Raw genomic sequence first — 13,236 nt, 5'->3', positions numbered from 1 at the left:
TCGGCGAGTCATGCAGCGTCTATGGAGAACTGTCGGGACACGACCGAAACGTCACCCATCCATGTTCTCCAGAGATGTTGCCTAACCCGCTGCGTTACTCCAGCATTTTGTGTCGTTTTGTGTAAATCATGACTTGCTGTTTCTCCATTCACATCTGAAGTACTTGCACTCGTTCACAAATCTGTTTTTAAATAAAGAGTGAGATACACATCTTTATGGAACACATCGTTGGAACATCATGTCTCATAAATTCATGAGTCCTTAAGTTGATGTATACAGTGTCTTGTCTATGGTCTTTGTTTGTTCTTTTGCACTATGTATTGTTGGTGAGATTTGTGATTTGTGATGTAGTATGGATGCACTTTATTACTGTGATCTGTGTTGTTCTTAGTGTTAATGTGACTAAAGCAGTGTACCATCATGTACCGAACCCAAATACCACCAACCCTGGTCGTGTGGCAAATAAAGATTCTCAAGATTCAAGATTCAAGATTCTATCTATCTATCTATCTAAGTTGTAGGACCAGAAATAGGCCAGTTGCCCATTAAGTCTACTCCATCACTGATCTATTTTTCCTTTCAACCCAATACCCCTGCTGTGGACATAATTAATTTAGAGGGAAATTAAAGGAAAATGAAAAGATGAGACTTCGCAGATTTGCTTCGAGATTTTATTGCATGATATCATGGAGAGATGACTCCATAAAAATTACTCAACAGTTCTCTGACTTCACAGCAGAATTAGCCGACAGTTTTTACTGTGCAGTAAACAACTTTTGTTAGATACAGCGATATGAAAATATTATATCTACTATATAGGTCCCAATTATTTCATATGTCATAACACGCTTATGTTAATCTTATTCAACAACAGATGGTTAATACAAGTCAAACACAATACAAGGGCCTTTCAGGCGGCCCACGCCACCATCTCCTCTCCAACCAAACATTAGCTTCCCATTTACTGCAACGTATCTACGCTACTAGCGGTAGGGGACGGGGGTGATCAAGTAACTCCTCACAGAAGGGAAAACAAGCTTCGTTATCTCCTCTACTATTTCATGTTTACATTTACCATCCACCATGCAACACATTTCCAGACAACACGTAATACGTCTAGTCTTACTTTGCCGATTCCCACGTACCTCTTCTGCACCTGGTCAAGCGAGAGCTGCCAGTTGTTACATCCAAACACCCTTTAATTTCCTTGTTCAATTCCAATCAAAATCAAGTCAGGAAGGATATAATTTTTTCTTCCACACCACCAGTGCACCCCCAGCCTCGACGAATCGCCGGTGGGCCTTCAGTTCATATGCTGTGTTGAAGTTCTTGCTACAGTCGGAGCAGCCGAAGGGCCTGGAGAAGGGACGGTCGCCGGTGTGTACCTGCTGGTGGGACAGCAGCTTGGATGAGTGGGTGAAGCCCTTGCCATGCTGGGCGCGGGTGAAGGGGTGCTCACTGGTGTGGGTGCGCTGGTGCTCCAGCAGGTTGTTGGAGCGGGTGAAGCTCTTGCCGCAGCCTGAGCAGTCGAAGGGTGACTCGCTGGAGTACAAGTGGTTGTGCCGTACCAGGGTCTCGTATAGGGTGAAGTTCTTGTCATACTCCCGTGTGCACCCGCTGGTGGATCTCCAGCTGGCTTAGGTGCTGCCAGGCCTTGCCACAAACGTCGCTCTCATAACGCTTCTGCGTGTTGTGCCCCGTCATGGGGTCCTCCATCGAAGCTCAGCCCCTCAAAGCTCATCCTGCACACGGAGCAGGTGGGGGGGGGGGGGGGGGGGTGCGTTAACGGGCACCCTGGTTGCCATCAATGGCCACTCATGTCCCCGTCACCTGCAGGTGGGGAACACAGAGGGTCAACAAGCTGGCAAACAGCACATTACTAACAAGTGAAGATTACTAGTGCTTGAAGGAAGGGGAAGGGGATGGGGAAGAAGGGGAAGGGGGTGAAGGGGTCAGGGGTGGTGAGGTGAGGAGGGGGTGATGGGGGGGAAATTAGGGGGGTGAGGAAATGTGGGAGGGTGGGGGTGAAAGGGTGACGGGGGGGAAGCGGGGAAGGGGATGACGGGGGGAGCAGCGAACATACGGGAACCGTGTCATGCAGGCCGCCCGCACTGCGCCGTGACGTCAGCCGCACGCACGGATGGCACGTTCGACCGGCGCCCTGACGTCACCGCCAATCTGAGGGGGACTGCGGGCCCTGCCCCCGCCATTGCGCAAAGTCAGGTAGGGCGGCGGCATGCATCATGGGAAGAAGGCCACACAGTGCTGGAGTAACTCAGCGGGTAGGGCAGTGTCTGTCAAGTCAAGTCACTTTTATTTCTATAGCACATTTAAAAAACAACTCTCGTTGACCAAAGTGCTTTACATTGGTGGAGGCACTAACGTTATACAACAGTGGTTCATAGATTAAGTACATACATAAATACATACATATAGCCCTCTCTCAGAGGACGTCAAGAAAGGCTTGAGAGTAAAGATGAGTTTTAAGTCTCAACTTAAAGGAGTCGATGGAGGGGACAGTTCTGATGGGAAGAGGGATGCTGTTCCAGTCTAGGAGCTGCAACCGCAAAGGCGCGGTCACCCCTGAGTTTATGCCTAGACCGCTGGATGGTCAGTAACCCCAAGTTGGCCGATCTGAGGGACCTGGAGGTGGTGTGGTGGGTTAGCAGACTTTTGATGTAGGTGGGGCAAGTCCGTTAAGGGCTTTGTAGACGTAAAGAAGGATCTTAAAATGTATTCGGAACCGCACAGGGAGCCAGTGGAGAGAGGCCAGAATCAGGGTGATGTGGTCCCTTTTTCGGGTGCCCGTCAGAAGACTCGCTGCAGCGTTTTGGACCAGTTGCAGGCGGGAAGATTGGCTGATGCCAGTGTAAAGGGAGCTGCAGTAATTGAGGAGGGAGAAGATAAATGTGTGGATGATCTTTTCGAGGTCATCAAATTTGCGGAATTGTTTTATTTTAGCTAACGTTCGAAGCTGGAAGAAGCTAGCTTTTACCACGGCATTGACTTGTTTGTCAAATTTCAATGCTGAGTCAAATATCACGCCAAGGTTTTTGACGTGAGGTTTGTGTAATGGGGTAAGGCTTCCAAGGCTGCCTCCTATCATTTTGATTGAGTCCGAGGGGCTGAGAAGGATGACCTCAGACTTACTCTCATTTAGTTGGAGGAAGTTCTGGGCCATCGAACACTTTATATCCACGAGGCAGTGGATAAGGTCAAGTAGATTTGATCTGTGGAGAGAAGGAATGCGTGACGTTTCGAGTCGATACCCTTTTACAGGCTGTTGGGAGGTACAGATATAAGGAAGTGTAAGGAGTAAAAATAGGACAAAGGGAATGGAGTTCAAGGAAAATGTAATCGTTCATTGTTGGATAGATCAATGGGAGGCCACCATCGACTCCACAGTCAAAAAAGCTCAACATTGGATGTACTTCCTGCGGCAGCTGAGAAAACACAATCTGCCGCAGACAATGATGGTCCAATTTTATACTGCCATCATAGAGTCTGTCCTCACCTTCTCCATCATGGTCTGTATATGTTGGTCCTCCCGCAGCCCCCGTGCGCTCTTGAAACAGAGGGAGCAGCCGCTGTTAATATGTATGATGGTGGGACAGCAGCCTGGAGGAGTGGTGAAGCCCATGCCGCACTAGGCGCAGGTGTAGGGGCGCTCGCCGGTGTTGGTGCGCTGGTGCTCCAGCAGCCTGCTGGAGCAGGTGAAGCTCTTGCCGCAGTCGCTGCAGGTGCAGGGCCGCTCACTGGTGTGCAGGCACCTGTGCATCTTCAGTCCGGCGACGACGTGAAGGCTTTGCCGCAGTTGGAGCAGATGAAGGGCCTCTCACTGCTGTGCACCCGCCGATGCTGACGTCGCCCTGACAGCTGGGTAAAGCTCTTGCCGCAGGTGGAGCAGTCAAAGGACTTCTCGACCTTTTGCACTTGCCGGCGGATCTTCAGCTGAGTGGTCCTCTTGAAGCTCTTGCCGCAGTCTGAGGAGGTGAGGGACCGCTCGCCGGAGTGCATGCGGTTGTGCTGCAGCAGGTTGGTGAATTGGCTGGTTTTCTTGCCACACGTCGAACAGTCGAAGAGACGTTCTCCCGTTTGCACCCGCCGGTGGATCTGCAGCTCCCGCGGTGCTGACAGGCCTTGACACACATGTCGCACTCATAACGTTTCTCCTTGTTGTGCCCCGTCATGTGGTCATCCACCGAAGCTCAGCCTGCACACCGAGCAGAGGGGGGACCTCACCGGCACCCTGGCCGCCCTCAGTGGCCGCTCACGTTCCCATCTCTCCGTCCGCAGCAACGGCTCCTAAACCCTGTAGGAGGGGAACACAGAGGGGCAACAAGCTGGCATGCAGGACATTACTAAGCGTGAACATTACTAGTGCTTTGAGGGGGGGGGGGGGGGGGGGGGGGAGGGTCAGTGGGGGGGGGTGGGGTCAGTGGGGGGGGGGGCGTTGCACTGACCTGGGACGCCCAGCATCCGGGAACAGCGTCGAGCCGCCCGCCCAGCGTGCTGACGTCACCGCCAATCCGAGGGATGACCACAGGCGTTGTGCCGCGCCCTTCAAACGACAGGGGGCGCTGCACAGTGGCCTCCTGCCGCCAGGGGGCGCAACACTCGAAGGACCACAGACGATGCAACGCGGCCTCCTAACAGCAGGGCGGCGCTGCGGTCGGAGGACCAGAAGCGCTGCACCTCGGCCTCCCGCCGCCAGGAGGAACTGCACTCGGACGGAAGAGGCGATGCACCCAACCCTTCAATACACTGGGGGCGCTGCAGACAGAGAAACAAAGACGGTGCGACGCCGCCTCCCGCCGCCAGGTCGGCGCTACAGGCGGAGGACCAGAGGGCGCCCAGACCTCACTCACTGACATCCCCGCACGCCTCGTGGTCCAGCTCCTCGGATCAAAGATGATAGAGCAGAGCCTTTGGATCGCCCTCGGGAAGGGAGGAGGGGCTCGTGATTGGGGGGCGGGACCGAGTGGCGGCGGCGTCTGTTCCCACCTGAGTTCCCGGCGCTGAGCTGAAGCCTCATCCGGTCACGGCCCGCCTCCCCCCACTGACGGACAGCGCCAGCGGCCAATAGGGGCAGCCCATGACGCAATCCGCCCCCACGTGACTCAGCGTCAATCACCGGCGGGCGGTGACGTCAGGGTGCCGGTCGTGCTGCCCGGATGCTCGGTGACCCCATCTCGGTGCGGACCCTCCCCCTCCTCCCCCCCCCCCCCTCTCCCACTCACCTGCTCTCCCCCCCTCACTCTCCCTCCTCTCCCCCTCACTCTCCCTCCTCTCCCCCCCCTCACTCTCCCTCCTCTCCCCCCCCTCACTCTCCCTCCTCTCCCCCCCCTCACTCTCCCCCTCACTCTCCCTCCTCTCCCCCTCACTCTCCCTCCTCTCCCCCTCACTCTCCCTCCTCACACTCCCCCACACTCCCCACACCCCCCGTACTCCCCCACCTCTCACTTCATACGTCCTCACCCCCCCCTCCACTGCCCCTCCTTGCCTCCTCACCACCTCTTCCCTCCTCTCTCCTCTTCACTCCCACCCCCCTCACTCCCACCCCCTCACTGTTTCCCCCTCACACTTCCCCCCTCATTCTCCCCCCCTCTTCCCCCCTCACTCTCCCCCTTACTCTTGCCCCCCTCACTCTTGCTTCCCCCTCACTCTCACCCCCTCTCACCCCCTCACACTCCCCCTCACTCTCCCCCCCTCACTCTCCGCCCCTCACTCTCTCCCCCCCTCACTCCCTCTCCCCCTCACTGTTCCCCCTCACTCCTTCCCCCCTCACTCTCCCCCCTCCCCCCCCTCACTTCTCTCCCCCCCCCCTCCCTCCCCCCCTCACTCTTTCCTTCCCCTCACTCTTTCCTTCCCCTCACTCTTTCCTTCCCTCACTGGCTCCCCCCCTCACTCTTCCCCCTCACTCTTCCCCCTCACTCTCCCCCTCTCACTCTCCCCCCCTCACTGTTCGCCCTCACTGTTTCCCCCCTCACTGTTCCCCCCCCTCACTCCTTCCCCCCTCACTCTCCCCCCCTCACACTCTCCCCCTCACTGTTCCCCCTCACTGTTCCCCCCTCACTGTTCCCCCCTCACTCTCCCCCCTCACTGTCCCCCCCCTCCCTCTTCCCCCCCCTCACTCTCCCCCTTACTCTTTCCCTCCCCCCTCCCTCTTCCCCCCTCACCTCTTCCCCCTCTCTCTCACCCCCTCCCCCCCCCCCCCCCTCACTCTCCCCCCCCTCACTCCCCCCCCTCACTCACCCCTCCCCCCCCCTTCTCTCTCCCCCCTCGCTCCTCCCCTCACCCCCCCCCCTCACTCTCCCTCCCCCTCACCCGCCCCCCCTCACTCTTTCCTTCCCCTCACTCTCTTCCTTCCCTCCACTGCCCCCCTCACTCTTCCCCTCTCACTCTTCCCCCCTCTCACTCTCCCCCCCCCTCCCCCTCTCTCTCCCCCTCATTCTCTCCCCCCTCATTCTCCCCCCCTTCTCCCCCCCTCGTCATTCTTCCCCCCCTCACTCTTCGCCCTCCCTCTTCTTCGCCCTCACTCTTCGCCCTCACTGTACCCCCCCTCACCCCCCCCTCGTCCTTCCCCCCCCTCGCTCTTCCCCCCCCCGCTCTCCCTCCTCCCTCACTCTTCCTCCCCTCACTCTCCCCCTCACTCTCCCACCCCTCAGGCTCCCCCCTCACTCCCCCCCTCACTGTTCCCCCCTCACCCCCCCCCTCACTCCCCCCCTCCCTCTCCCCCCCCCCCACTCTTCCCCCCCTCAAACCCTCCCCCCCCACTCTTCCCCCCTCACCCTCTTCCCCCCCTCTCCCTCCCCCTCCCTCTTTCCCCCCCCTCAGTCTCTCCCTTCCCCTCACTCTTCCCCCTCTCCTCTCTCTCCCCCTCACTCTCCCCCCCCATCCACTCTCCCCCTCACTGTTCCCCCCTCCCCCCTCTCCCTCCCCCCTCCTCCCCCCCCCTCTCCTCCCTCTCCCCCCCTCACTCTCCCCCCTCACTCTCTCTCCCCCTCTCTGTTCCCCCTCACTCCTCCCCCCCCTCACTGTTCCCCCTCACTGTTCCCCCCTCACCCTTCCCCTCCCTGTCCCCCCCTCTCTCTCCCCCCCTCACTGTCCCCTCCCCCTCACTGTTCCCCCCCTCACTCTCCCCCCCTCACCTCCCCCCTCCTGTTCCCCCTCTCTTTCCCCCCCTCTCTCTCCCCCTCACTCTCTTCCCCTCACTCTTCCCCCCTCCTCTCCCCCCTCCCTCTCTCCCCCCCCTCACTCTCTCCCCCCTCACTCTCCCTCCTCACTGTTCCCCCTCTCCCCCTCCTCTACCACTCCCCTCCCTCCCCCCCCCCCCCCTCCCCCTCCCTTCTCTCACTCCTCCCCTCTCTCTCCCCCCCTCACTCTCTCCCCCCCTCGCTCCTCCCCTCTCCCCCCCCCCTCTCTCCTCTCTCTCTCCCTCCTCTCCCCCCCCCCCTCACTCTTTCCTTCCCCTCTCTCTTTCCTTCCCCCCTCACTGCGGCCCCCCCTCACTCTCTTCCCCCTCTCTCTTCCCCCTCTCACTCTCCTCCCCCCCTCCCTCTCCCCCCTCATTCTCCCCCCTCATTCTCCCCCCCTCTCTCTTCCCCCTCACTCTCTTCTCTCCCCCCTCACTCTTCGCCCTCCCCTCTTCGCCCTCACTCTAACCCCCCTCACTGGCCCCCCCCCCTCCTTCCCCCCCCTCCTCCTCTTCCCCCCTCCCTCTCTTCCCCCCTCCCTCTTCCTCCCCCTCTCTCTCTCCCCTCATTCTCTCTCTCCCTCTCTCCCTCTTCTTCTCACTCTCTCCCTCTTCTCGCTCTCCCCCCCCTCACTCTCCCTTTCTTCCTCCCCCTCTCCCTTCCCCTCCCCCTCTCCCCCCCCCCCCCTCTCCTGCCCTCACTCTCCCCCCCCACTCTCTCCCCCCTCCCCCTCCCCCCCCACTCTTCCCCCCTCACCCTCTTTCCCCCCCCGCCCTCTCCCCCTCACCCTTTCCTCCCCCCCTCACTCTTTCCCTCTCCCCTCCTCTTCCCCCTCTCCTCCTCCCCCCCCTCTCTCCCCTCACTCCCCCCCTCTCCCCCTCTCCCCCTCACTCCCCCCTCCCTCCCCCCTCCTCCCTCTCCCCCCCTCTCTCTCTCGCTCCCCCTCTCTCTCCCTTCTTCCCCCCCTCTCCCCCCCCCCCTCCCCTCTCCCCCCCTCCCCCCTCCCTCCCCCCCCCCCCTCTCCCCCCCTCCTCCCCCTCCCCCCTCCACTCTCCCCCCTCACTGTTTCCCCCTCCCTCCTCCCCCCCTCCCTCTCTCCCCCCCCCCCTCTCTCTCTCTCTCCCTCTCCCCTCCCCCGACCTCCACCCCCCCCTCTCCCCCCTCTCCCCCCCCCTCTCTCTCTCTCCACATCTTCCCCCCTCTCCCCCCTCCCTCCCCCCCCCCCCTCCCCCCCCCTCCCCCCCCTCCCCCCCCCCCTCCCTCCCCCCCCCCCCCTCCCCTCTCCCACCCTCTCTCCCCCTCCCCTCTCTCCCCCCCTCCCTCTTCCCCCCTCTCCTCCTCCCCTCCCCCCCCCCCTCACTCGCCCCCTCCCCCACCCCCCTCCCTCCCTCTTCCTCCCCTCTCCTCTTCCCTCCTTCCCCTCTCCTCCCCCCCTCCCTCACTCTCCTCTCCCCCCCTCCCTTCCCCCTCTCACTCTCCCCCCCCCCTCATTCTCCCCCCCTCATTCTCCCTCCCCTCACTCTTCTCCCCTCACTCTTCGCCCTCACTGTACCCCCCTCACTGGCTCCCCCCCCCTCTCCTTCCCCCCCCCTCGCTCTTCCCCCCCCTCGCTCTTCCTCCCTCTCTCTTCCTCCCCCTCACTCTCCCCCTCACTCTCCCCCCCCTCCACCCTCTCCCCCCTCACTCTCACCCCCTCACTGTTCCCCCCCTCCCCCCCCCACTCCCCCTCCCCCCTCACTCTCCTGCCCTCACTCTCCCCCCCCCCTCTTCCCCCCTCACCCTCCCCCCCCCACTCTCCCCCCCTCACCCTCTTCCCCCCTCGCCCTCCCCCTCACTCTTTCCTTCCCCTCAGTCTTTCCTTCCCCTCACTCTTCCCCCTCGCTCTTCCCCCTCACTCTCCCCCCCTCATTCTTCCCCCCCCCCCTCATTCTCCCCCCCCCCTATTCTTCCCCCCCTCACTCTCCCCCTAACTCGCCCCCCCCCCTCACTCTCCCCCTCACTCTTCTCCCCCTCACTCTTCCCCCTCACGCCCCCCTCACTTCCCCCTCACTTCCCCCTCATTCTTCCCCCCCCTCCCGCCCTCCACTCTTCCCCCCTCACTCTTTCCCCCCTCACTCTCCCCCTCACACTTCCCCCTTACTTTCCCTCCTTTCCCTTCACCCCCTCCCTGCTCTCCCGCCCCTCACTTCACCTGTCCTCACCTCCCTCCACTTCCCGACCCTTGCCTCCTCACCACCTCTCTCTCCTCTTTCACCCCCCTATCTTTTCTCACTCCACCTCATATTAACCCCCTGCTCTGCCCCACTCCCCTCTCATCCCACCTCTCCCCACTCTCTCCCCCCCTGCCCTTCGCCCCCCTTCATGCACGAGTAATGTTCACGTGTTAGTAATGTCCTGTTTGACAGCTTGTTGACTCTCTGTGTTCCCTTTCTGCAGGCTTTAGGAGCCGTTGCTGTGGACAGAGGGGCGGGGACGTGAGCGGCCATTGAGAGTGGCCAGGGTCCCAGTGAGCACCCCCCCTCACCCCCTCCATCTGCGCGGTGTGCGCGCTGAGTTTGGTGGAGGACCACATGACGGGGCACAAAAAGGAGAAGCGTTACAAGTGCAACGTGTGTGGCAAGGCCTGGCAGCACCCGTACCTGCTGGAGACCCACCGGAGGGTGCACACGGGAGAACGCCCCTTCGACTGCTCTGACTGTGTCAAGAGCTTCAAGACGACACAGGACCTGAAGGACCACCGGCGGGTGCACACGGGCGAGAAGCCCTATGGCTGTTCCACCTGCGGCAGGAGTTTTGCCCGGGTGTCGGGGCTATGGGTGCACCGGCGGGTGCACAGCCGTGAGCGGCCCTTCACCTGCTCTGACTGTGGCAAAGGCTTCAAGTCTTCCATGGACCTGAAGGTGCACAGGCGCCTGCACACCGGGGAGCGGCCCTACACCTGCAGCGGCTGCGGCAAGGGCTTCACCCGCTCCAAAAACATGCTGGAGCACCAGCGCACCCACACCGGCGAGCGCCCCTTTACCTGCACCCAGTGCGGCAAGGGCTTCACCCGCTCCAACAGCCTGCTGGAGCACCAGCAGGTACACACCGGCGACCGTCTCTTCCCCAAGCCCTTTGGCTGCTCTGACTGCAGCAAGAGCTTCAAAACGACGAATAACCTGAGGGCCCACCAGCGAATGCACACGGGCGAGAAGCCCTATGGATGCTCCACCTGCGGGAAGAGATTTTTCAATTCGTCGAGTTTGGGGCGGCACCAACAGGTGCACACGGGCGAGAAGCCCTATGGCTGCTCCGCATGCGGCAAGAGGTTCAGGAGGGCGGATGACCTGAAGATCCATCAGCGGGTACACACGGGCGAGAAGCCCTACGGCTGCTCCACCTGCAGCAAGACCTTTGCCTGCTTGTCGGGGCTAGCGGTGCATCGGCGGGTGCACACGGGCGAGAAGCCCTATGGCTGCTCCACCTGTGGCAAGAGCTTTTCCCAGTTGTCGGGGCTACGGCGGCACTGGCGGGTGCACAGTAGTGAGCGGCCCTTCACCTGCTCTGACTGCGGCAAAGGTTTCAAGTCGTTGTCGGAACTGAAGGTGCACTGGCGCCTGCACACCGGGGAGCGGCCCTACACCTGCAGCAACTGCGGCAAGGGCTTCACCCGCTCCAACAACCTGCTGGAGCACAAGCGCACCCACAACGGCAAGCACCCCTACACCTGCGGCCAGTGCGGCAAGAGCTTCACCCGCCCCACCAGCCTGCTGTCCCACCAGCAGGTGCACGCCAGCGACCTTCCTGTCCCCAGCCCGGTGTGGGGAGAGTGCTTGGCCATGGCCTCCCACACCCTGTCTCACCAGCACGTGCACACCAGTGGCCAGTCCTATGACTGTCCATACTGCGGTGAGGCGTTTGACAGCTTGCGGGGGTTGCGGCAGCATCGGCGGACCCACGCCTTCGAGAGGCAGCTCCCACTGAGGCAAGCGTTTCAAGAGCACACAGTGGCTGCAGGAGCACCAATGGATATACAGACCATGATGGAGAAGGTGAGGGCAGACTCTACGATGGCAGTATAACATTGGACCATCATTACCTGCGGCAGATTGTGTTTTATCAGCTGCCGCAGCAAGTTCATCCTATATTGAGCTTTTTTGACTGTGGAGTCCATGGTGGACTCGCATTGATCTATCGAACAATGATGTATTCTCCATTTTCTTTGAACTCCTTTGTCCTGTTTTCACTCCTTACACTTCCTTATCTCTGTACCTCGCTTCAGACTGAGCAAGGGTCACGACCCGAAACGTCACGCATTAATTCTCTCCACAGTCGCTGAGTGACTCCAGCACTTTGTGACCTTCTTCCCATGATGCATGCCGCCCCCCACGTGAGTCTGCCCAATGGCAGGGAGAGGGGCCGGCACCAGTCCCCCTTGGATTGGTGGTGACATGAGGGCACCAGTCGTACGCACCGTCTGTGGTAGCGGCTGATGTCACGGTGCAGGGCGGGAGGAGGTGCGGGCGGGCGGCATGACACGGGTCCTGGATGCTCACCGCCCCCCCCCTTCTCCCTTCTCCCACTACCCCCCCCCCCCCCCCCCTTCAAGCACTAGTAATGTTCACTTGTTAGTAATGTCCTGTTTGCCAGTCTGTTGACCCTCTGTGTTCCCCTCCTGCAGGTTTTAGGAGCCGTTGCTGTGGACGGAGAGACGGGGACGTGAGTGGCCATTGAGGGCGGCCAGGGTGCCGTGAGCCCCCCATCTGCTCGGTGTGCGGGCTGAGCTTCGAGGGGCTGAGCATCGATGGAGGACCACATGATGGGGCACAACAAGGAGAAGCGTTATAAGTGCGATGTGTGGCAAGGCCTGGCAGCATTCGAGCCTGCTGGAGACCCCCTGGCGGGTGCACACGGGAGAACGCCCCTTCGACTGCTCGGAGTGCGGCAAGAACTTCACCCGATACGAAACCGTGTGCGAGATGCCCTTCGGCTGCTCCAACTGTATCAAGAGGTTCACCCGCTCGAACAGCCTGCTGGAGCACTGGCAAACACACAGCGGCGAGCACTGCCTCACCTATGCCCTGTGCGGCAAGGGCTTCACCTGCTCTTCCAAGCTGCTTTCCCACCAGCAGGTATACTCCAGTGACTGCCCCTTCACCAGGCCCTTCGGCTGCTCTGATAGCGGCATGGACTTCAAGACAGGTTATGACCCGAAGGCCCACCGGCGAGTGCACATGGGCGAGAAGCCCTTGAGCTGCTCCACCAAGCCGTCAATTCCTCGAGGCTACGGGTGCACTGGCGGTGTGGAAGGAAAATTAATATCCTACCTTACTTAATTTTGATTGGAATTGAATAAGGTAAGGAAAGGGAGCTTATGTTTGGCTTGGAAAGGGGATGGTGGCGTATTGTGTTTAAGAAGGAACTGCGGATGCTGGAAAATCGAAGGTTCACAAAAATGCTGGAGAAACTCAGCGGGTGCAGCAGCATCTATGGAGCGAAGGGGATAGGCAACGTTGCCTATCTCCTTCGCTCCGTACAGGCTGCTGCACCAGCTGAGTTTCTCCAGCATTTTTGTGTGCCCTTGTATTGTGTTTGACTTGTGTTAACCATCTGTTGTTGAATAAGATTAACATAAGCGACAAGCATGTTAGTGAATAATGAAATAATTGGTATCCGTGTAGTTGATAGAATATTTTCATTGATTAGTATCTAACAACAGTACAAAAATTTTTGTTTACTGCACAGTATAACTGTCCTCTAATTCTGATGTGAAGTCAGAGAACTGGTGGGTAATTTACTGTCATTATGTCTCCATGATATCATGCAATAAAGTATTTTTGAAGCAAAGCTGCAAAGTCTGTTATTTTTAGTTTTCCTTTAATTTCCCTCTGAATTAATTTCTTCAAGAGAATTTGGCATAGTCAGCAGGATCCCAATTGTAACGGGATTTGAAGGGGAAATAAAAGGGAATGATCAAATAGTCCCTACCAAAAGAGGGACAGGGGGCTTCCCAGAGAAGGGAGAGGCCCGGCAACCTAGCTATCTGGCCAGTGACTCGCGC

General features: G+C 59.5%; 2 protein-coding genes and 1 long non-coding RNA gene across 3 annotated transcripts; 2 read left to right on the top strand and 1 right to left on the bottom strand.

Annotated features, from left to right (window-relative positions):
• Positions 1-657: 657 nt before the first annotated feature.
• Positions 658-4,974, bottom strand: LOC129694042 (uncharacterized). Its single transcript, XR_008722945.1, has 3 exons — positions 4,869-4,974; positions 3,515-4,312; positions 658-1,830 (listed from the first exon to the last, which is right to left on the bottom strand). It is a non-coding gene; the product is annotated as an uncharacterized LOC129694042 (long non-coding RNA).
• A 23-nt stretch (positions 4,975-4,997) lies between these two features.
• LOC129694041 (zinc finger protein OZF-like) lies at positions 4,998-11,706 on the top strand. Its single transcript, XM_055630769.1, has 2 exons — positions 4,998-5,195; positions 9,633-11,706. Exon 2 carries the CDS (start codon positions 9,767-9,769, stop codon positions 11,255-11,257), a length of 1,491 nt encoding a protein of 496 aa, XP_055486744.1. The 5' UTR covers positions 4,998-5,195; positions 9,633-9,766; the 3' UTR covers positions 11,258-11,706.
• Positions 11,707-11,807: 101 nt separating this feature from the next.
• LOC129694044 (zinc finger protein 436-like) lies at positions 11,808-13,022 on the top strand. Its single transcript, XM_055630771.1, has 2 exons — positions 11,808-12,620; positions 12,733-13,022. Exon 1 carries the CDS (start codon positions 12,029-12,031, stop codon positions 12,509-12,511), a length of 483 nt encoding a protein of 160 aa, XP_055486746.1. The 5' UTR covers positions 11,808-12,028; the 3' UTR covers positions 12,512-12,620; positions 12,733-13,022.
• The last annotated feature ends 214 nt before the right edge of the window (positions 13,023-13,236 follow it).

The sequence above is a fragment of the Leucoraja erinacea genome, unplaced genomic scaffold, assembly GCF_028641065.1.
Source record: "Leucoraja erinacea ecotype New England unplaced genomic scaffold, Leri_hhj_1 Leri_528S, whole genome shotgun sequence".
In the NCBI taxonomy this organism is placed as follows: domain Eukaryota; kingdom Metazoa; phylum Chordata; class Chondrichthyes; order Rajiformes; family Rajidae; genus Leucoraja; species Leucoraja erinaceus.
The sequence above is the reverse complement of the archived record's forward strand: the minus strand, read 5'-3'. Positions and strand labels throughout refer to the sequence as shown.

Bases quoted from the DNA above. Each gene is read 5' to 3' on its own strand.
- LOC129694041 (XM_055630769.1), top strand. From the start codon at position 9,767: ATGACGGGGCACAAAAAGGAGAAGCGTTACAAGTGCAACGTGTGTGGC.
- LOC129694044 (XM_055630771.1), top strand. From the start codon at position 12,029: ATGTGTGGCAAGGCCTGGCAGCATTCGAGCCTGCTGGAGACCCCCTGG.